Below are 23,384 nucleotides of genomic sequence, written 5' to 3'. Positions count from 1 at the left end.
ATGTTCCATACAAGCCCATTCGTTGAAACACAGCATTCGGATTAATATTGTGTTTATGGAATAAGAGTTAATCCACCCGTTTTTGGCCAGCTATGGGGGCGGCCATATTGTCACTTTCTGTCGACTGAAAATGACATCACAGTTGCTCGGGGCTCAGGTAACGACCAATCACAGCTCACCCTGTTTTCTGAAGCTGAGCCAGGATTGGTCGGGATCTGAGCCCAGAGCATCTGTGATGTCATTTTCAGTCGACAGAGGTGACAAAATGGCCGCCCCTACACCCTAACAACGGGTGTATTTTGCTGCTTAACTCATATTCCACAATGCAACATTAATCAGAATGCCATGTTTTGAAAAGTTGTTCATAAAACCTATTCTTGTCAAGAAAATGTTTGGGTTAACTTTCTCTTCAAGTCTCACAAAACTTTGGACTACAAACAATCATCGTGTGATAATTAGAAAAAAAAAAAACTAGGAACTATCACTGAAGACAACCACGTATGGCATTGAGCTTTATCCTTGACTCACATTCAAGTCACAGTCATATTTCTCGATACATAAAATGCAACGCATCGAACCAGTGTGATTTTGGAAGTTGCAAGCTAGGCTGCGAACCACAGTGGCGTTCACATCAGCTGCCTTCAAATCACCTCACAGCAGAACACGAAGCTAACGCGGACAATCGACAAGTGGCGATGAAAGCCGTCAGCGTCCTTCTCATTGTCTGTCTCCGTTTCTGCAGCGCTGTTTACTTGGAGTCAGTTTAGTGCGTCATTAAATGTGGCAGGGTTTTAAATTGTATGTTCAGCACGCTGCTATAATTAACGGCTTGCTAAATGTTCTTCGGCGGCGTGCTGCCATAATCGAGGGGTTGCGAAATATTCTGCGGCTGCTCCCTTTTGTGCCCACAAAGTGAAAGTGTGATTAGTGAATTTATCTGCAGCGATGGCACTATTGAAAGAAACCTGTAATAACGTAGGGATAAGGAACCAAAGATGGCGTAAGCACTGGAGGGGATATGTTATGAAAAATCGACCTTCTGTTGCTTGTTTGAAAATACTTCAGTCGCTGTAGTGCCTGCCCACCTTTGTAGTGATTTTTCTTTTTTTTTTTTTTAAACTAACAAACTATTTTGTCATCTCCCTACTATGTTTCTGAACATTTTCAACCCCCACATGAAGTGTCCCCGCAATTGACACTTCGTTACTAATTTTTCTGTCGATTTTCACATTTACTTGACTACAATCCCAGCATACTTTTACTCCAGTACAATTTCCCTTTGTCATTTTTATGACTCTTTTCAACAAAATAAGATTTGAAGAAATTGTTTGTCGACTTAATGCCTGAAGCGGTGTACAAAGCAGAAGAGCAGTCCTGCCTGTACTAATTGTAGGGAGAACCGATAAAGGGCGGTAAAGGAAATGAGACGCGGGAAATCAGGAAGTCTTTATACGGGCGTAGCGGTGTCGCTCACTCTCTGTGTCACGTATTCCTATTATAGCAGGAGATGTTCACACTCCTTTCATGGTCATTTATACAGGATTGGTTACTTGTTTAGATTTGCGGAGTTAGCCAAGTGCAGCACCCCCCTTGCTCTGCTACTAGTCGTAATAGTAACGAAATCCAAACTCACTACTAGGGATGCAACGATTAATCGAAAATAGATTTAAAACTGATTCGCCTCGATTAATCGAAAATCGAGTTGATTAAAGTCATCGAGAAAATGATGTCTTGAAACTTTTTTTTTCATTCCAGATGCATAACACATTTTGAATGTGTAGATCAAATTATGCTTTTGCGCCAAACATCATTGCGTATTGCGTTTGTGGATGGCTGCAAAACCACACTAGCGCACAGAGACGAGCATGGTAGCTATTTTTTTTTTTTTTTTTTTTTTTTTTTTTTAAATCGAATGATCAAAAATCGGGAACTGAAAATCGAATCGAATCGGGGCTTGAGTCAATCGTTACATCCTTACTCATTACTGTTCCAGTCTCAATTATTGGAATACCTACATGGCCTTGCATGCAGTGCAAACTAGGATTGATGTAATTTTGCCCGATCTTTTGTCTGCTTTGGCCATGCTCTTGTGTGTTGCTATCCCAAAAGTGAAACGTAGGTAGCTAAACATTACCTATGCCTCCCAATGCGCTGCGCTATTGAGAGAAAATACGATTCCCTGCAAATTATTTTGAGGAAATATGGCACCAGTACATCAATCCATTTTCAACTGATTAAACGGTCAATACTGTTGTTATGGATTGTTGAGGAAATATTTGCACCCAACAGCCAATGCAGAAAACAACTTATTGTCATTTGCTTCATAAATGAGGGAACGAATCTTAAAGAGCTGAGCTCAGTGTTTTTTAGTCGACACTGCAACGGCTTTGGCCTCAGTCGCTTCCCACTGTTGTGGCTGCTGAGATGCTCCCAAAGCGTGCACAGCTTTGACAAGTGTGCAAGCCAAACAAGTGTACATGCCAACCCATCAAGCTCGGCTACAGCAGAAAAAGCATCGAGGCATGTGCATGTATGTGTGTGTGTGCGTGTGTGTTTTCCACTGCCCAGCTACTGACGCACACCTTTCGTCACCCACGCACCTCTCAACAAAAATATAAATTTGGCTGAGCAAAGATCCCACTCAAAACACACACTGATACCCACAGTAGAACATCGGGTACATCCACAGTGATGCATTAATAATAAAGTCCACCCATCCATTTTCTAGTGCGCTGGTCCTCATTATATTTAGGGGTGAGCTGGAGACCATCCCAGCAATCCACCTTTGGTTGATTCATTGGTCAACTGTTATGCTTTGTTTTGGTGGTGTATGTTGAATTGCAAAAACTGCGTAACAGATTTCTAAAAACATCAAAAAAAGATGGCCTGGAAGAAAAAGACAATTTTGGTACTGACAGGGATGCAAACTTAAATGGGGAAGTCAACCCAAACATTTTTTTTTCAAGAATATGTTCCATGTAGGCCCACTAGTTGAAACAAGGCATTCTGATGAATATTGACTTTGTGGAATATTAGTTAAGCAGCAAAATCCACCTGTTTTTAGCCATCTGAGGGGGCGGCCATTTTGTCACATCCGTCGACTGAAAATGACATCACACACAGGGATCAGATAACGACCAAACACGGCTCACCTGTTTTCTGAGGCTGAGCCATGATTGGTCGTTACCTGAGCAACTGTGATGTCATATTCAGTCGACAGAAGTGGCAAAATGGCCGCCCTTTCAGATGTCTAAAAACGAGTGGCTTCATAGTGGGCCTGCATAGAACATATTCTTGAAACAAAATATGTTTGCGTTGACGTCAACTTTAATGTTTAATTCTTGCCACCCAGAGGACCGGAGGGGAACAGGTGGCCTTTCATGATTTTTTTTTTTTTTTTTTAATTATGTTTTGGCTGTCTTTGTCTTTGTCTCGCATTCAAGAGTTTCAGGGTTCAAATCTCGGCTCTGGCTTTTCTGTGGGGAGTTTGCATGCTGTCCCATTCCTAGCGTTTTTACTTTTTTTTTTTTTGTTACTCCTGTTTAACCAGTCTAAGTAAGGTGTAGCCTCACCCCAAATTAGCAAGGATTGACTCCAGCTCATCCACAACTCCAATGAGGTCAAGCGCTACGGAAAGTGGGTGTATTTAGAAGGATTTTAGTCCATCAGATGGCAAAAACGAAATGTTGTTAGCAAATGAAGGAAAAATGTCAATCATACTTTAGGTTTCCCCCAATATCTTTTTCTGACAAATGTGACCTTGCTCGTGATGAGCTGCCGGGCTAAGAAGGAGATTAAATCCACGCTCAAGTTGTCTGAGCCCCACAGAAGAATCAAAGTTGATTTGGCCGTCAGCGCGCTGCCAAATCTCTAACCTGGCACGCACCGTGACATCCTGGCAGCAGCCCTGCTCGGAATACAAATAAATAAATAAAAAAGGCCTAGGCATTTGTCGGACTCTATGTGTCCAATTAAAGGCAAAAAGAAAAAGGAAATAAAATTCCAGCTGTTTTTTAACCTAAAATGTCATCAGGGCATTAAACACGTCACGCCCGTGAATGCAAATGAGTGATGAATGCACGTCGGTGCTTATTAACGAGACCTCATTTTCAGCTTTCTGCCGAGAAAATCATAATAGCAGCTTCTTTGCCAAGTGAGCAGGACAAAAAAAGCTAGCCAACTCAAATGGTTACAATGTTTATTTGGTGGATTGTCTACACGTAGCCGGGCTTTTTCAACAGCCGTAAATTCCCCCCCCCTCCCGCCTGCGTCGGAATACACATTAAAAAAAAACGCATCCACGAGTAAACGGAGAAGCGTGTTTTCAAACGCACGGCAAGCCTCTAGGCGGTAGTAGGTAGCCAAATACTGTCCATTCGGAAGAACGTCCGTCCTTTGACGTCACTTCTACGAAACACAAAAACACGGCGCCAAACTCGTTCGGGAGAACCGACAAGAGGCAAGAATTGCTTTTAAACCTTTCACCGAGAGGCAGTGGTTGGTTGCGGACAAATAAGTATGCAAAAAGCGCATCGAGAATGGCTATATAACCAACGCAGCGCCGCGAGAATCCACGTTGACTCTAATGAAAACACAAGTCGCGAAAGTGACACCGGAGCGATTTGTCGCACAGTGACGGCGTAAATCTCCGGGTGTAACTGTCCACACCAAAACGCGGATCCGGCCTCAACAAAAGCTGTTAAGAGAAGACAAACGTGAGAAGAGAACTAAGCACTCTCTTTCAAAGCTGCAAACCTCCAGAGGCATCCATAAGAGTGTTTGATTTTTACAGAGGCTAACGTCAATTTATACTTGTGATGTTAAAAAGAGATGATTCAGGAATACGTTTCCCTCGTTAACAGTGGTTGGAAATCGTTGGCTGTGTAGTTGGTAAAGGTTTTAAACGCTTATAATACAAACTAAGAAAAACTCCTTGACTCGTATTTTTATCCAGGACTATTGACCGAAGGCAGCCTTCATTATGTAGTCGGACCTCCTCTGTATTCAACTCAGCCCGGCTGCTATTCAGACAGTCAGGGTCAGACAGTCTGCGGATGCTATTGCCCCGAATGACTGCTTAGCACCGGGAGCAAGGTGACACAAACTATCATTTGCGATTACAAAACGTATCAAGCTGTTTATATCGGACCCGTAAAGACAATCTCTCCGAGCAGCAACGCATCCCCGCAGCTTCAAAGTGTAATGTTGCCACACTCTGTAATATACAGTGGTGCAATAATTGCAAATGACGTGTGACTCGAATCTATTTTTACTGAAAAATAACAGCCGGCAGCATGTGGCTCATTTGCGGACGATTACAGTGTGACTACGTGCGTCCCCGCCTCTAAGCGCAAACAGAATACAAAAACACAAATTAGCTACAGTCGTGGGTTATATTTTCCAACGCCAGAAATGGCGTACCAATGGAGAGAAGACTTGGCTTGTGTTCTGCTCTCTACGTTGTCTTACCGATGCAGACGTCAATCTTGCCCTTGATTGCCGCCTCGTGTAAAGGCGTGTAGTTCCAGTTGTCTCTGGCATTCGGCTCAGCGCCCTGACACAGCAGCAAGGACACCACCTGAAAGCAACAGAGGAGCATACTGTAATCCCTATTATCACACTATAGGCAGAAAAAAAGCCCCCCCAAAAGGTGTTGTCATGCACTCTAGAGGACACACGTGGTATGACAAGATGCCACTGTGGAACCGGTCCAGGGTGTAAACCGCCTCCCGCCTGCAGTCAGCTGGGATATGCTCCATATAAAACCAATAAGTCAATATTTCTAGGAACAACATTTCTACACGCACTTCTTCGTTTACAACAGTCGAATTTTGTGGCCTGAGATACCTGGTATGTAAGTATCTGAAATTAAATTCCAGTCGTATTATTTTTTCAAAAAGTGCCAAATCCACCTTGAACGTGTCCATTCTCACCTCCGAGTGGCCGAAGGAGCATGCATTGTGTAGCGGTATCAGGCCGCCGTCATCCCTGGCGTGGACGTTGGCGCCGGTCTGAAGCAGGTGGTCAACCACATCTTTACGCCCGAAACCTGACAAGACAGGTGAAAAATTTTTTTTCACAGCAGAAATTCAACATTGCTCTGTTTTTTAACTTCCATCCAATCATTTTTTCTGACATAGCACTTTTCCTCATAAGGGGCGGGGTTTAAGGCTATCCAGGCTGACTTTGGAAGAGAGAAGCGAAATTAGTGAGTCCTCAAAATGAAAGTACTCGATTTGAAAAAAAAAAATGTATCAGGGCATCCCTAGTTGGTGGATGCACGTGTTGGGGACCAGGCGCATAATTAACGCCCATTATAATGGCATTGAGGACAAAAAAAGTATTCTGGGGAAAAAAAACAGAAAAACAATGATAAACCAGCAATACGGGGTTTCCACGAAAAACAAGGGTTTGCTCCGTCGTATATTACTGTAAGCAACTCCTGCACGCTATTGTGACAGTGATGAGAATGTGTTAACGTCATTATTTTCCCCCCACCATTTGACCAAAATCTATTCAAAACAGCCCACTTTGTTGGTAAATGTCATGGTACTTACCTGCAGCAAAGTGTAAGGGTGTCGATTTGCGTCCAGCCATATCTTTGGCGTTCACATTGGCTGGATCTGCCAGTTTTTTCACTCTCAAAACATCTCCATTCCGACAGGCTTCGAACAACTCCCTGAACGCTCCGTTCGGACAGCCGAGACCACAGCCGCCGCTGCCCGTGTTTCCGTCACCCGTTTCGGGCGTCGATGCTGCGCTCGCCCCGCTGCCCTCCGTGGTGGTCGGGGAGCTAGCGATGCTGCTAGCGCCGCTGCTAAGGGCCAAAATGGGGGTGCTGCTGGTTGTTGTAGGAGAGGCCGGGGAAACCTCACCGTCCGCGGCAGCTTCGCGAGGGAGAAGCGCGGCATCTTCAGATGAGGCCGGAGGCGAGCCAGATGAGATGACGGGGAGCGAGGAAGTTCGGGGTGAAGAGGAGAGAAAAAGAGGGGAGCGACGAGGCGTCGCCATTTCCACAACACAACAGTCTCAGTAGCAACAAACGCCGCTGACAACTTCCTTTCAAGTCGACCCAAACTTCCGGTTGGTCTTTTTTGTTTTTTTAATGCCAAGAACTACACACAACTGCAACTACACAGATATGATATTTCCTGTAACATTGGGAGATTTTAAACTTGTTTATTTGTAGGGGGGCAAAAGCAACCGAGTAATCCAAAGGCTCCTCAAATAATTTATTAGCATACAAGACAAATTACAACAAAAACAAAGTAATACTGTCCTCCAGTGGTCACCATGGTGATTGTTACAGAATGAAGTAAAATACTGTACTGGACTTTTTTTTTTTTTTTTTTTTTTTTTTTTTTTACTTAATACTGGATTCAATTTTACAATACAATAACATTTGTATCACTTTTGGGCAAAATTGAAAAAGTCACAGAACCCGTCCAAAACAGTATTTATTTTTTGAAAACATAGATGGGTTTTTTTTTTAGCTTTGTTTATGAGAGAAAATACATAAATTGTCCTCTGAAAAAGAAAAAAAAATGGAACAAGTGGTAGTCGGTCGAGTTTGTTAAATGGAAACACTAATAGAAGTTTGTTTAAAATGCTAGGCGGACCAGCCTATAGGCGATTACTATTTTGGTCCGGCCGGTCAAAGAGGCGGCTAGACGGACGGCAAAAGGCGGAAGGCGATAAACGGACCGGGAAATTTTAGTACAATGCCCAGCTCTGAAGATGTAACATGATACAAATGTAATATCATAAGATTATATACTATGATTTCAATACTATATAAATAAAACAATAGACTAAAATACATACCATAATAACAATAAATAATTAAATGAAATTAAATACAAGACAATACAGTATACAATATAGCGATTACACTAACCAACTGGGAAAATGATATATTTCTGAGTGCCAAAGGTATTTTAATGTTTTCTGTCTGGGGCCCTCTGGTCTGGTCTGTACATAAGAAGCGATAAATACAAGTTGACAGAGTTGAGACGCCCAATCGTGTCTGGTTGGTTGACATAATTGTCATACTTGTTTTAACAGCTCTTTTGTGTGTTACTTCAAATGAAAACAAACCGATGTGATCGGGTGCCAGTTCAAACAAAAACAAGTAAATAACCGTGCAGGCTGGGGAGCGACACAAAGAGAGACAAACGCACAAAGTTATTATTTGGTAGTGTGCACCACAATGAAAATACCAGGGAAGCTCTGAAGAGGAATGTCCCTAAAGTCGTACAATTTTTAACTTGACATATTTTTAGAACGATGACACACCCATCCATCCATCCATTATCTATACCGCTTATCCTCACAAGGGTCGCGGGGCGTGCTGGAGCCTATCCCAGCAGTCTTTGGGCAGTAGGCGGGGGACACCCTGAATTGATTTCCAGCCAATCGCAGGGCACGATGACACACGTCGTATTCTATTTCAATTGCCGCTATGTATGATATCACATGAGATGATTGCCTTTGTTTTATTTCACACATCTTGCCAGCGGACCTCAGAATAGCTCAACAACAAATCAAACGTCGAGCATTAGCGGACTCTGTAATATTTGAAACAGTCTTCGTCTGTGTGACTTTCACCAGCTGTACTCAGACTATTTAGAGGCTGATTTGGTTGATGACCGTATAGCAAAAGACTGAAAGTGTAACCCCCGCCCCGCCCACACTTGCACGGAGATCGCACAAGGGTTGCAAATCCCCACTTTTCTTCTGATAGTTCCCCTCTCTGAAATGAATGGATTTTGAAAGACAGATTTGAACACAGACAAAAACAAACTTTTGAGGAGGAGGCAGTCGGCTCACGTTTTTTGAGCAGAACTTTCCGGCAGAACAGCATTCTCAAGAGCCTTTCCCAAGTGTGATGCACATTTTGATTGTCACAGGTCCCTCCTACTTGGAAGCTTTGGTGTTGATAGAGTGGCCTGGAAAAAAAAAATATATGCATACACAGGTGCATCTCCATAAATTACAATATTGCAGTAAAGTGCTTATATTAGGAAAAAAAAGTGAAACTCATATTATACAGATTCATTGAACACATCAGAAAATACTTTAGAGAAGGCAAATTCCTACCTCATTCATGTACTGAAAATCAATAGAATTGTTTCTGATATACTATGCGTTCTCCTTGGGGGTTGGTGAATTTTACGTTTCCGTTAATTGTAGGCTATATAACGGACAAATGAATTAAGAATTTAATTACAAATAACATTCTAATCTATTTAGATAGACCTGCATGATTCTACTAGTTGCCATCTCATGCATCACGCGCAGATGTCAACCACTGCACAGTTTGCCTCACTAGCAACGCAAAAGATGTTCTACTAGTCTGCAGTAGAACGTGATGACATCACAAGGCGCATCCAATAGAAGAGGGTCTGGCAGAGAGATTTGAAAGTGGGAGAGCCCTTCACGTTATTTCCTGATTGGCTGCTACACAAGCACTTGCGAATATGGACAAACTTGCACTGGGGCGCTGCTGTCTTTGTGCGCTGCCCCGATAAGTGCAGTGTGAAAAGGTCTTTATTGAGGACAAAGAGCATACTTGTGAAATGATATCTTATTTTATGAGTGCATTAACATTAAAAAAAATAATAATCCAAAAAGTCACTGATGCTCTTTCAGCCATTTATTGAATGAAACAATCTGTCAAGCACACTAATATGATGTTGTGTATGATGTACTGACAGATATACAGTATATATATTTTTGCCTTACGGATCGGTGGCTGGTATCAGCAGCCTCCCCCAGTACCTATACCTTAAAATTAGGCAGGTATCTGCCCGATACTGATACCTGGTATCTTTACTCGCCCCTCCCTATTACTTTGTAATACAAAACAAAATACTCACAAGGCGCATGGAGCAGATTTATTAAACTTGTAAGTTCACTACATTCAAATGTAATCACGAAGAACGTTTTGTTTTTAAATATTCATTTCCATGCAATTAGATTTGCATTTTTTGTTTTTAAACATTGATTTAGGTAAACTTTCAATATAACTATAACGTCCAATACATTCTAATTGACTCTTTTGCCTGCTGCTAGATTTGAACTTTGGTCCGAAAGGTGGTACTTGAAGAGTTACGTTTTTTTCTTCAAATGCAACTTGAGTAAAAAGTTTAAGAACCGCCGCAAAGCGAAACTCATCTTTCCACTTGAAGAACAGCACCTGGCAAGTAAGGCCCACGCCAGGTACGACCACGCCCACAGCAGGTATCACTCAGACGTGTTGTTAAGCACTTGCTGCAAGCGTCTCAAGTCAGTCGCTGCACTCCTCCGAAAAAATAACCACCACACACACTCGCCCAGACCGACCTTCAAAATGCCCAGCCGAAACAACCGGGACTGGATGCGCTTGTCTCTCCGCACGCCGGGAATTTTCATCTTCGGCCTGGTCATGGCGCCCTGCGGCTGGGTGCTCAACTTGACCGCCACGGTGGCCCCCAACTGGAGGACCCTGGAGGATGTGCCCGACACGCCGAGCAACCAGTTCATCGAGCAGGGCATCTGGGACATCTGTCGCTCGGTCACCACGTCCACGTCTTCCACGTGCGGCCTGGAGGACAGCACGTACTTCGGCAACGAGATCATCGACGTGGCCCAAGGGCTCATGGTGGCCTCGCTGGTGGTCACCCTCGTGGGCTTGGCCGTGGCCATCCCCGGGATCCGTTGCTGGAAAGAGAGGCCCAACTGGGTAGTGGCCGGCCTGGGGGGATTGTTGATCTTCATCTCGGGGGTGTTCACCCTCATCCCCATCTCGTGGTACACCCACATCCTGGAAGACATCAACACGGTGACGACAAGGGTGACCGTGCGCGTGGGCTACTGCATCGTGCTGGGCTTCATCGGCGGCATCTTCGAGATCCTGGGCGGCTTCGTCATGTTCATCGGCATCTGCCGCTGCTGCGGCGGGAAGAACCGCGGCGAGGTGCGGGTGCAGGAGACCGGGCGCACCCGCTTCAGCGCTCGCCCGGAGTCGCAGCCGAGACGCGTGGACGTGCCCTCCCTGAGCCGGGACCGGAGCCCCGCGCCCAGCAGCGTGCCCTACATCCGGGACTCCCTGGACGACGACGTCTCCTTCCCGCGGGCCAAGAGCGCCGGGCCCCGCTCCATCAACACCTCGTACAGCGGGAGGCCCTACGACGCGGACTTGTGAGGGACGGATGGGGGGCACCGCTGCACCCACACACCCACACGCACACACACACACACACACCGAGAGAAGTTGATTTATTAAAGTGTTCCCCAACCTTTGCTAAACCAAAGCACATATTTTATATGTGAGAAAAACCCAGTGGTGGCACTACTGCGTTACTGTGCTCAGTAGTTATGTCCACTCTACTTGAATATTTCTGACAACCTTTTACCTTAAACGTCCTGATAACTATACTTTTCATTCGTTACTTTGTCCAAATGGTCTCCTTCTGGGAAGTAACCAAGTATAAATACTACTGTACTGAAGTAGATTTTTGAAATATCTGCACTCTACTCGAGTAGTTTTGACAACGTTTCGGTTTAACCTCCGACAAAGTACACACACTTTGTTAGAGTGTTTTCAGGTCACTGTATGTTACTCGAGTATTTATCCTTCTGGTAACTTTTTACTTAACTCCCTGATAGCTGTAGTGTTTACTCCTTCCTTTGTCAAAACTGGCTTCTTTGAGGAAGTCACCGATTTCAAATACAGTACTTCCTTTCTGTTCCTAGGGAGATTTTTTAAGTTTAACGCATGTATTCTTCAAAACAACTTTTACTCCCTAAATTTAAAAAGATCTGTACTTTCATCTTACGTTAAAAAAAAACGATAGGTTAGTAGATCATTACTGGCCTTTTAGTTTTTGGGGAAACACGATTTTAAAAAAACATCTTTAACAAACATGGACAATTGCCTCAAATCAATCAACACAAGTTTAGGCACAAGGTAAATTTGGTATTGTGGCAATAAGTTAAACATGACTTCCGCAAGTTTTTTATTATTATTTTTTGCTCAGATCAATAATAAAAAATGGTACAGAAACAGAGAGCATTAACAACAATGACACAGCAAATTCAGAGACGCAAGATACTCCCCATTCATGGCATAAGGACTTGAATCCGTACTTGTACCAGAATATTGTTTTTCACACAATCTCTACTTCTTAACGACGGTGTGTGTGTACTTTGGCCACCTTTGGAAAAATCTCATGGCACACCACTGAACAAAAAATGTCACAAAAAGTATGCCTATAAATGACGATCGATTTGCTCACAAATGAAGCTACACAAAGATACTATTCTGTTTTATAGTGGCAACGGGTGGCCGCAAATGTTGGTTACATCCATTTGAGGAGCATTCCGTCGTTTCGTCATTATTTGTCCCTGGCATCGATAGATGAAAAAAAATACATTATTTGTTATCGCTCTATGAAAATCCCTCCCAGCTCAATGGGTGGGAATCACTGATTTATTGGACATTTAATGGCGATCGCCACATGACAACATTCTGCAATATTGGAGATGTTGGAAGAAGGCTATAAAAAAAAAAAAGTAACATCCAACCCTTTTTAACATCACCCTTGTAGACTGAGACTGCCTTGTTTTATTTTTGCAAGTTAATTGAAGGTTGAAGTGGCTAAGAGAGATCAAATAAGTTAATATCGCTGAAGCCAAAGTTGTTGGAGTATTAATTTAAAATGTTGTACCATGCAGTGAAGGAGTCATTCTTAATTGCTGTTTAATGTCTTTTACGGGTTTGTGGAGCTATTTGTGCCTAAAAGCAGTGCAATCATTTTTTTTTTTTTTTTTTATACGGGGAATCAAGGTTTTTGTGATGAAAATCAGTCACATGAATTGTTTTTTTTTCTTTTACATATTGATTTGTACATACTTACCCTATTTCTCCTCTCAATTTACTAACTAGGACAATGAACAAGCCTCTCTTCTGTTTTCATGTAAATATTCCTATATGCACTTTACATTGATGACACGGACTAATGTGATCAATAATGTTTTCACTGTTGTACAGCTGCTTTATTAAACTGTACTCTGTGTCCATAGGCAAATGGTTTCCTCTCTGACTTTTTCCTCACAGTTGTGTGGCTGCTTTCTCAGCTTGTGTGACGTAAAAGAGCAAACGGAGCCGCCGTTTGCGACTCATCATTGGCTCTTCGGCGTTTGAAAAAGTTGAAGGGATGAGTCACCTTAGTCCAAAGACGTTTGGGCATGTCACTCGTGATGTACGGAGCAGACAATTCAAAGACAAACCACGACTTCGCTTCATTGACATTTAGCAGTGCAGCCCGCCCTGTTGGTTCACTTATAAGCGGCTAAGTATACAGACAATGTCACCTGACCGGTCTGGATGGCTTCTTTGCCTGTGCAGCTCGTCTGGCAACATTGGCTCATCTGTTTAAACTGCTTTCACATATCAAACAAGGATACACTGTGGGGAACAATCAGCCCTCTGTAAGTTCCTCTGAGTTTTTGTAGAGCTACACATTTTCGCGTGCGATATATGGGAAGGCACTTCAGCACTTGAACACCTAAGGCTGAATGTACATGGTGTGGTTTAAGTGACAGAATTGTCATCGTAAGCCCTCAAGTAGCAGTGTTCAGATCTGTGGCAAGGCAAAATAAAAATAAATAAACACATTTTTGGGTCAAAATTCACATTGGATGAAAAATTAGAGCACCCTTCAAGTCCCCTTCAAGTCAAACCAAAAATTTGATGCACCATTTGATGCATTTGATGTATTGTTATCAAGTTTACTAAATTCAAATGATTAAAAAAAAAACCACCAACCCTTCTTTTCCCCTTCCTGGTGCTTCCGCCTTTCTCATAGTGGCGTGTGCACTCATGGCTGACAACAAGGTGCTCTAAAGTGGTCAAGCTAGCCTGAAACGGTCCACATGTCTGAAAAAAAAAAAAATCCTCCTGCCCCTTGCTCCTCTTCTTTTTTTTTTTGCATGACGTGCACTCTGACGGCTGAACACGAGGCACTCTAATGCCCTGTTAGCGAACTGTCCAAAGGGAAGATGCATTTTTGGGATGTGGGCCTAGCTAGCTAGCTATGTAGCTAGCTAGCGAGCTAACAACACATAGCAATTGTGCAAGTTAACTGCTGATGAACAACTGCTCAAGTTCTTTCGTAGTGGGGGAGGGGTGACTCACGCCGATCTTAAGTGCATCATCGGACGCTATTTTAGTTTTTTTTTTCTTTTTTTTTGGGGGGGGGGGGGGGGGGGGCGCAGTACCATCACATGGAAATGAGCTCACTTGATGCATTATGGAAGAGTCAGGGTGTTCCAACTAGGCCAGCAGCTACTTGAAAAGAAAAGCAAGCGTGTGCCACTTTAAAGACATTTTCACTCATGGAGGCAGCACTTCATGGTTTAAATGACAATTCTTTTTTTTTTTTTTTTGCCTTTAAGTCACACAGTTATTAAGAGACATGAGATCCATAACTCCAAGACGCTTCCTGCTACACCCATTGTGATCAAGCAGCCACGTAGTTTAAAAAGCAGCACTTGCTTGCACAAAAAGGTTCAAGTCATTAATGTGGCATTTAGGTCACGTTAAAATAACCACAGCCTTCCTCAGAAACATGCCATTCTATTTTTTCTAACCTGACAGGACACTAAAAGAGTGGATAATTTAAAGTTGACACCCACGCATTTGTTTTCTAGTGTTTTCCCCTCAAAAGGTGTTTTCAGAATTCTGCTAGGGAACAAGAAAACGTCAGGAAAAGCCTACTCGAACAGCTGACCTTTATTTGGCGTTAATGGGAGGCACTTTAATGACGGGAGGTGTTCTTTGACTGACTCCCATTTAACGCAATGTGATTACGCACGCAATCATTCTTTCCATGTAATAAGTCATCAAACTCCATGACATGATCTGCTCGTCACAGTGGTTCCCCCAGTGTCAACATCCGCCGACTAAAACTGTTCACAATGAAGCCACATGTCTTGACAGACAACAAAAGTTTCATTAAAATACTGAAAGATCTTTGCCAAAAGGAATGACTGTCTAAAAGTGACACGCCTGTGAATATTATTGTATCCACGAGGTCTTCTGTTTCCATGCTGAGCAAAATTGCAGTGACTTGAATCTGGTTTCATATTTTCAAGCGTTTCTCGCACAGTGGAACAAAGCAAAACATCCGTCAAGCGTCAGAAGCTCTAAGGTGAATCGTGTTTTCCGTAATTCACGTAGGTGACGTGAGACCATTCCAAGGCATAACGCAATATTTGCCTACTGTACAACCAGAGGCTAATGGCATATAGTGATGTCACAATCGTGCCATCATGACGAGGCGTCAACATTTGAGCGGTCAATTGGTCTATCCAAAAACGAAGAAAGAAAATACTCAATCCTGGTTTGGATTCTGATAAAAGGTGCACATCCAGAATAATTTTGCCACCAATGCGTACGGTAGATCGGCAGAGACCTGCACCCGTTCGAACTGGTTGAGCAGATCACATCTGCGTGTGAACAGCTGCATTTATGAATTAAGGTAATTATCACTCATTTTCTTTTTTCTAAATAGGCGTCTACAGAAAACGACACGCCTGGCAACTAATCGGAGCACTGCCTCGATCAGAGCCGTGATTGCCAAATACCGTGCCGCGACACCGTTGTGCGGTGAAAAATCAGCAGGTGTGTCAGGGGAAAATGATCCAATTGCAATGAAATGATCAGAAAAGTTTCTCTTTGTTCATCTGGCTATGCCAGTGAAATGTTTTCCCACTAGATGGCGTGAAGAACGTTCACTTTTTGTGATATTGATAGTGGTGCAGCCAGATTTTTTTCAGTGCCAACGGGTCAAAGGTCGGGGACAGCACCTATTTGAGTAACTACGAGGCCATACCTTTACGCACCATATTCCCTTTTATACTTGGTTTAAATCAATGTAAAGGTCCCCAAAAAAAAAAGTCTAAATTAAAAAAAAAACAAAAAAACAGTCAGAGAAAGTACAGCACATACTAAATACAAGACACACCTAAATTGGTTCAAAGTTTTATTACTTGACATCTAAAAGTGCAAAATAACAAATAAATGTAACTCAGTTAACGGAGTATTTTTTTTCCCAAGAGCGGAATTACGCCCCGTGCATCATTTGAAATATTTTACCTCATTTTGCTAAACATGAACAGGATTTATAAAAAAAAAAAAAAAAGCAAAAAAAAAAAAAGCACTTAAGCAAAAACAAAACAAAACAAAAAGAAGCACTCACAAGGGTGGTGCAGCTGTACATTGAAAGGTTGAAACCGTCGGCGCCACTTCACACTGAACATTCAAACCACAAACAAGCACACTTTGCATGAAGCGACTGTTTGTCTGGCGCTCAGTTGCGGTTTCTTTGGCTTGCTTCAAGCAACACTAAACAAAACACTAATTACACTTTTCATGTCTAGAGGCTGGTAGGTAATCCGATTACTTCTGTAAATAATGACAAAACGGCAAGACGGACGGTGCTTTGTGAAGTGCATACAAGAAGTGGTATTCTACTCAAAACATCACTAAACTATCACAGTGTTTCTAGTTCGTAATAAATATTGTTTTTCTGTCAAAGAATTGAAAACAGTAAGGGAGCATCTGTCCATGGGTGAAAAGTAAATTAGTGGGCGGGAACAAAAACACTCCCTTCAGTGAGTGTTTGGGCTGCACAACTTGTTGGTTGACAAATGTGACAAAAGGCAACATTGCACCACACGCAGTTTGGTCCTCAACATGTGTTCATGTTCTTTCAGTGGCGAGGAGCCTCGATTTGATTTATTATTTTTTTTTTTTATAAAGAGTACAAACATACCAAAAACGGGGCCTGATTTGAACATTGTTTCTCTCTCCCGATCAAAGTCAACAAAGGCTTTTTTTTCGGGGGGGAAAGCGGTAAAGATTGAACCCGTTCAATGTTTACCACCGCCAATCCTTCAACACCGAATAAATGCGACAGGTGATGTGACTTGAAGCTGGTTGTGTTAAGACATTCGCCACAATTAAAATGACAAGGAGAAAAGTTTGCAACTGCATAAGCTAACAATAATGATCTCTTCTTTAATTACTGCCTCTCGCAGGTCGGTTTTGGTAATACGACAGACGTCGTCAGCGTTGGGTCCCGAAACTCTGCGCCGGTTCTTTTATATCCGACACTTTGCCCTCCGATAGGCCCGAACAATAGAAAGGCAAAATTTGGAGAAGCGGAGAAGCTGCTGAGAGTCACGTAACTTCAGAGCGCAATCTCTGTCAAGCCAAACAGCTATTTGGTTATATTTTGTACATTAGCTGTTTATAATTTCAAAATTTGGGTGTAGGCATTATTTTGTGATGAATTTTTTGTTAGATAATAAAGTGCAATTCTGTACCTGCAGTGGTCATTTCCCCTGGCAATAAAAAAAAAAAAAAAAGAAATTTTGACAACTATTTTATTTATTGATTTATTATCTTTTAAGTTAGCAATCAAGCCGCTTGTATCGTTTTAAAATACTTTTCTGGCGCCAGTATCGGTGGTAAATTTTTTAAAAAAAAATCACACACTAACCACTCGCAATTAAAAAAAACAAAAAAAAAAAACAATGGTACCCATTTAACTAGAGACATCTCAATTGCCACAATTAAGTGTTGTAAAAATATCCTCTGCCCCACATTTGAGCACGACACTTCCAAACTACAGAGATGCAGCACGGTTCGTTGCAGCACATTTTGGAGGAAAAAAAACAATCTGGCAGTGTCCTCTCATCACAAACGTCAGAAATGGTTCAACGGCCACATCAATCACAGTAAAGCTCGATTCGGGTTTTGGGTTGAAGGGTCAGTCTTTAAAGAAGAAAAAGTCCATGCCGCTCCATCTTTGTTAACGCTTGAATAATATGAGCTGGGAGGTTGCAGAAGATGAACTTTCCAAGAGGGTTCGCTTGAACTTGCCTGAATAGGAAGGGAAATTAGTTACATTTTTGCCCACTTTACAAAGTGGGCAAAAATGTCAATGCTGTCACGTTTTCATACGCAAAAAAAAAACAACCAAAAAGATGACAAGAAGAAGGAAGGCAAAGCGTGGAGTCTATAAAGGGAACAAAGTGGAACCACCAGAGTCCGTTGACCCAGAAATGTGACGAACGCTACAGTTTCTGGGAAAACTAAATTTGGAGGTCAACGCAATCATCATGTGTGATGTTACAATGACAGCAAATCACGTCAGCTCAGTGAGCAGCTGTCCGATTGACTCTTGAACCAGATCTTATTTTGACATCTGGCTGCGTAGTACAATATGATAATTATTTCTAATCCCAGCAACAGTTTTGCTCCATCTCCATCATGTCATTGTGTCGATTTGATTCATTATACAGTGATTCACTTATTTTTATACTTTTTTTTTTTTTTTTTTTTTTCAAGCCATTGCCTGTAGAGTTAATAAAGGTTTTATAATGATAAAAATGCATTCATTTGCCATTGCGTTTCAATTTCAGAGTGTTGTGGGGATTATACTAGTATTGCCAACCTTGATGTAATCATGAAACCATCACTGTTGTTGTGCCCATTGTTCTTTCATCCCTCAACCCCCGGAAAGTCAAGCCCATAAGTTGATTTCCAAGAATATATTGAAATATTTCACTAGCCATATCGAACGCATACCTCTGGTGTTAATGTGACGGACCCGCTTCACAAAGAACTTGTTTCACCTGGCTTTGCTGCAAGGCCCTGTTTGTAAAAGAGAGCATTCAGAAATATTGGAATGTACACAAAACACTGAACTTTTTTTTTTTTTTTTTAAACATTGTCAGTTTTATATGGGTTTTAGGCTATTTGCTTAGACAAAAACTAATTGCGGTTATTCAAGGCAAAAGAAGCTTGCAGTGGATATGAACCACTATTTAAATATTCAAAAACAAAAAAGAGATCAATTTATACAGGATCGCTCCACCTCAGTTTTTCATTAAAAAAAACATATATTAAATGTTTAGCAAAGTTTTGGGAATATTGTTTGGGGTATAAAAAAATAAATAAGAAAATCCCCCCCCCCCCGCAATTCATTTCAATGGCTCATTTGGGATGTGGCTGTGTTCAGAATTAAGCAATGAAAATCAAACTCGTGCTAAAGGGAAATCAGCACGCAACTGCCACCATTTATTGCGTGAGCAGTGTTTGCGCCAAATTACTTTTGGAAATTACGACTGACCAAAAACACCTTGGCTTCATCGGATCGGATGCGCATTTTTTTTTTTTTTTTTTTTTTTACATCACGTGGAAATTTCAGGTATGCGTTTACAAGATTTTGAAACAACGCGAGTCAACGGCCGTACCTCTTCCTCTGTTTTTGCTTCTGCCGCAGCTTGGCAAAGATGTAAGCCAGGACCACCAAACCGACGAGAACGGCCACCACACCCAAGGTCAGCGGGAGGCTAAGCGATCCATTAAATGTATCCTCGCAGGATTCACCCTGGTAACCCAGGTCACACTCGCACGCCACGCCGGAGCCGCCACCGGGGGGGATCACGCAAAAACCGTGTCCGTGGCACCGGATCTCTCGGCAGGTGGGCAGGCTGTAGTCGATGCCCCTCGGTCGGGGGTGGGAGGGAGCGCTTGTCATCGTGGACTGGAAAATGGAGAGCAGGGAGGAGGAATGTGATTTAAAAGAGATGGGAATCATAAGATGGAGAATGAGAGACATGGACATAACAGGGAAAATTATTTAAAAAATTTTTTTTTTTTTTTTTAAATATCCTGTTGTGCCTCTCTGTGGCTTGCATGCACTCATGGGCAACAACAAGGCACTCTAAAGCTGCCACGCCAGACCGAAGCTACAATCTGCACTGTCAAATCTGATTTTAAAAAATATCAAATCAAATAAAAAAAAAAAATCCCTTCTCGCTCTTACATCCTTCTCTGCTTGACGTCCGCGCACTCAGGGTCAACAACGAGGCACCCTATCACAGCTATACCAGCCCAAAACGCCGTTGGACTTAAAAAAAAAAAAAAAAAAATACAACTTCCCGCCTCCTCGTTCGTCCAGCTTTCTCTGCTTATAGGTTGAAGTCTGAGTTAGCTAGCTGCATGTTGCGCATTGCCGAGGTGTCATTCTGGGCCCCGTTTTAGCAGGCCGATGAAAATTCCGATCGTGAAAAGAATCTTAACAATATATACTCATTTATGTCGCGCAATATGTGCCAGGTCATGTGTGCCTAACAAACTGCTATTAAGTCTGTGCGTCTTCAAGATGATGCCTCAGAATGTGACGGTGGGACCAGCAGACGATTTCATCCATGAGTGTAGTAAAGGGGTACAGTAGAGCAACCAAATATTGTACTACTTTGTAGACTGGTTTATATTTAAAGGACCACTGCGTGTAGTTTTTTCTGTCCCTGTACGTTAGAAATTGTAGAGACTCGGAATATTGGAAAATCTACGAGACTTCAAAACCAGCGACAAATGATAAACGACAACAACAGAGTACACAAGCATCATTGAAGTGAATGTGTTAAGATGACCACTATATTTTTGAGCCTCAGGTTGATGGCAAACTATTCCTTACTCAGCGTGACAAGAAGGAAAAAAAAAAAAAACAAGACAAACCTTCAGTTCGTTCACTTGCAAAGACCATCAATCCGCCAGGTCCCCCCCCCAAAAAAAGTGGAGTTGTTTTTCTTCGAGGCTGTGGGATTCAAATGAAATCGAGTTCCGCTTTCAGTGAGGGAATCTATACAACAAAAGAGGGAAGGGGAGGAAAGCAGAGACCTGTGACTACCTGTTGCTTTTACCTCTCTAACGCACAGACGAACATGACCCGCCCTCTACTTTAGTTCACCTTTACGAGTGAGTCATGTCCGCGCTTTGTCATACCTGCAATCCATTCAGCAACTTCACAAGAAACGTGAGCGCTCGTTCGCGCAATCGGTGATTAACGCCACCACATGAGATGTTTCGCGTGGGGATCCAACCACCGGAAGGAACATTTTAGAATAAAAAAACATTGGCTTGAAATACTATTTAAAGTTAAATATTTGTACACACACACACACACACACACCTTTGGGCTATATTGGAAGATGATAGGATGGGAGTGGCGTGAGAGAGAAACGGCAAGTTGGAACAAGACTTGCGTTCAATGACCTGACGTTTGAGGATGGCGCACTCCTTACATTCCTCTTCAAGCCCATAAAGGAAAAAACACATTTGACTTTCAAGCCGTTGATCGTGCTTCATATATGACTTCCATAAACGATAAATCACTCCATTCACTCAGCTAAAAACGGGCTGCGTACGAATACATCGACCTGAATTTCTTGTCTCGAAGCAAAAGTTCAAATAAGGCCAACATTTGACGCATTGGTAACAAAAAACATTCAAATGACCCATTAATCTCAGCGCTCAGTGTCATGTCAAGTGTCATGTCAAGTACATGTTCTTGTTTTAAAAAGACGGATAAAAGGAAAAGCACCGATTGTTCTACTTCAATTCATTTTTGGAGAAAAAAGGTAAAAATAAAATAAGTTATAACGAAATAGGTCAATCGCATATATTGTGCTTGCATGGGGGGGTGGGCACTGGTGAAAGGAAAAGTAACGATTGTACTACTTTACTCAATTTTATGGGGGGGGGGGAAAGGTAAAAATAAAACAATGAAATAGGTTTCCTCTTTCTAACTTGCATAATATAGCACTTACACTGGGGGGGGGGGGTCATTGAATAAAGTCACGCGTATTTTGACAACATAATAGAAAGCAAAGGTCAGTGTTTCAAATGTGAGGAGTCAAAGTAAAGGGAACCAAAATACTGAGACGCATGCAGTCTACTAAATATTTGTCATTTCTATAATTCCCAACCACTAAAATTACAACTTGACCTGATGGCATAATGAACAGAAAATTTGTCACGTGAAAATTCTGCCGTATGCCAAGAGAAAATAACAACTATTGTGAATCCTCCCCGAAAACGTACACCGGATGTTGGATACAAACAAACATTGACAGAAACGACCACCATGAGAGAGGACAAACTTACCCACGTTCCTTAGAGGTAAAAGCGTGCCCGGGCTTCAACGCGCTCCCGTCCGTCACCTCCAGCTACAAGAGAGCCTTTGAGAGTAAGTCCACCCGGTGATGTGGAAGATTGATTACTTTTGATTTCAGCCCAGCAAAGTTCAGAAAGTCATCTCCCGGGACTTTAGGGCTGGGGGGCCCCGCAAATGCGAGTGTGTGAAAATTGACCCGCGGCTGCAGAATGTGACACGGGAGCAACTTGCAAAGCTATGCCACCGCCGCGTTGTCCACAATGTGCTTTCAATCTGGATTTACGGTTTGGAATAGAATAGAATAGAATAGAAATGCAACAATGACTATCACGTCATATCATTTTGCAAGCTGAAATTTCTCAATAACTGACTTCAGCTACTAGACAGACTAAACCGCATGAATCAGTACTCTATTTATTCACCGCACTAACGTAACCACCTGTCTGGGCAGCGGCACTGTGGATTTTATTTTTACATTTCCATTGCGCAAGCCTTCTTGCGTCAACCCTTTCCTGTAGCTATGAGTACCAATTCCGCCGTTTTCAAAAAGGGCGAGTCCTCATCAGTCTGAGCTGGAGCCTTTCCAAGCCATCTTAAGAGGAAATCAACCCAAATATTTTTTTTCAAGAATATGTTCCCAGCAGGCCCACGAGTTGAAACACGGCATTCTGATTAATATTGCGTTTGTGGAATATGGGTTAAGCCGCTAAATCCACCCCTTTTGAGGCATCTCAGGGGGCGGCCATTTTGTCACTTCTGTCGACTGAAAATGACATCACAACTGCTCACCACGACCAATCACGGCTCAGATTCAGAAAACAGGTGATTGGTTGTTACCCGAGCAACTGTGATGTCATTTTCAAAATCGACAGCAAGTGACAAAATGGCCGCCCCCTGAGATGTCAAAAAAACGGGTGCATTTTGCTGCTTAATTCATATTCGACAAATTCAATAATCAATCAGAATGGCGTGTTTAGACGAGTAGAGGCGCATCGAACATATCGTTTGCGTTGGTTCTTGTCCTGCTCAGTGTGTAGAGTGCCTTGAGATGACATCCATCCAGAAAAGCAGTATTAAGGATCACACGTACCTCTTCTAAGTAGGTTACAATTAAATATCCACAATTTTTGCAGCCAGGCCCTGTTGGGGGGAGAAAAAATAAAAGAAAAAGTTATTATACCCACTTACATTTTTTTTTGTCTTTCATAAGTGAGTGCACATTCTCTCACCAAACTGTTTATAAGCCGCACGTCACCGGGCAGTAAATAACACTCAACTTCCAATTTTATTATATATCGAACACTCCAGAGCTTTACTTGCCTGCAAAAGTGTTGGAACAGTGAGGACAAGTGTTTTAGTTTTGCTGTT

General features: G+C 42.4%; 3 protein-coding genes across 4 annotated transcripts in view; 1 reads left to right on the top strand and 2 right to left on the bottom strand.

Annotated features, from left to right (window-relative positions):
- The window catches only part of LOC147135751 (poly [ADP-ribose] polymerase tankyrase-1-like), a 60,707-nt gene extending 53,481 nt beyond the window's left edge, over positions 1–7,226 (bottom strand). Inside the window, exons 1-3 of the mRNA XM_086053305.1 lie at positions 6,558–7,226; positions 5,934–6,049; positions 5,470–5,578 (exon numbers count right to left, since the gene is read on the bottom strand). Of these exons, the coding sequence (XP_085909431.1) occupies positions 5,470–5,578; positions 5,934–6,049; positions 6,558–7,011 (679 nt within the window). The 5' untranslated portion in view covers positions 7,012–7,226. The remainder of the gene's footprint in view (positions 1–5,469; positions 5,579–5,933; positions 6,050–6,557) is intronic.
- Positions 7,227–10,183: 2,957 nt separating this feature from the next.
- LOC147135750 (claudin-23-like) lies at positions 10,184–13,070 on the top strand. The gene has a single exon (XM_086054252.1). It carries the CDS (start codon positions 10,352–10,354, stop codon positions 11,183–11,185), a length of 834 nt encoding a protein of 277 aa, XP_085910378.1. The 5' UTR covers positions 10,184–10,351; the 3' UTR covers positions 11,186–13,070.
- Positions 13,071–16,015: 2,945 nt separating this feature from the next.
- LOC147135749 (uncharacterized) lies at positions 16,016–22,707 on the bottom strand. 2 transcript variants are annotated; one of them, XM_086053284.1, is made up of 5 exons: positions 22,007–22,707; positions 20,579–20,702; positions 19,309–19,601; positions 18,641–18,706; positions 16,016–17,932 (listed from the first exon to the last, which is right to left on the bottom strand). In XM_086053284.1, exons 3-4 carry the CDS (start codon positions 19,593–19,595, stop codon positions 18,649–18,651), a joined length of 345 nt encoding a protein of 114 aa, XP_085909410.1. In that variant the 5' UTR covers positions 19,596–19,601; positions 20,579–20,702; positions 22,007–22,707; the 3' UTR covers positions 16,016–17,932; positions 18,641–18,648. The 2 variants fall into 2 exon arrangements, with proteins under 2 accessions (XP_085909410.1, XP_085909411.1); XM_086053285.1 differs by lacking the exon at positions 22,007–22,707 and adding an exon at positions 20,846–21,972.
- Positions 22,708–23,384: the final 677 nt, after the last annotated feature.

This window comes from Filicampus tigris, chromosome 15, assembly GCF_054856515.1.
Source record: "Filicampus tigris isolate MCC_2025a chromosome 15, RoL_Ftig_1.0, whole genome shotgun sequence".
Classification (NCBI taxonomy): domain Eukaryota; kingdom Metazoa; phylum Chordata; class Actinopteri; order Syngnathiformes; family Syngnathidae; genus Filicampus; species Filicampus tigris.
This window is presented reverse-complemented; position numbering and strand designations above follow the sequence as displayed.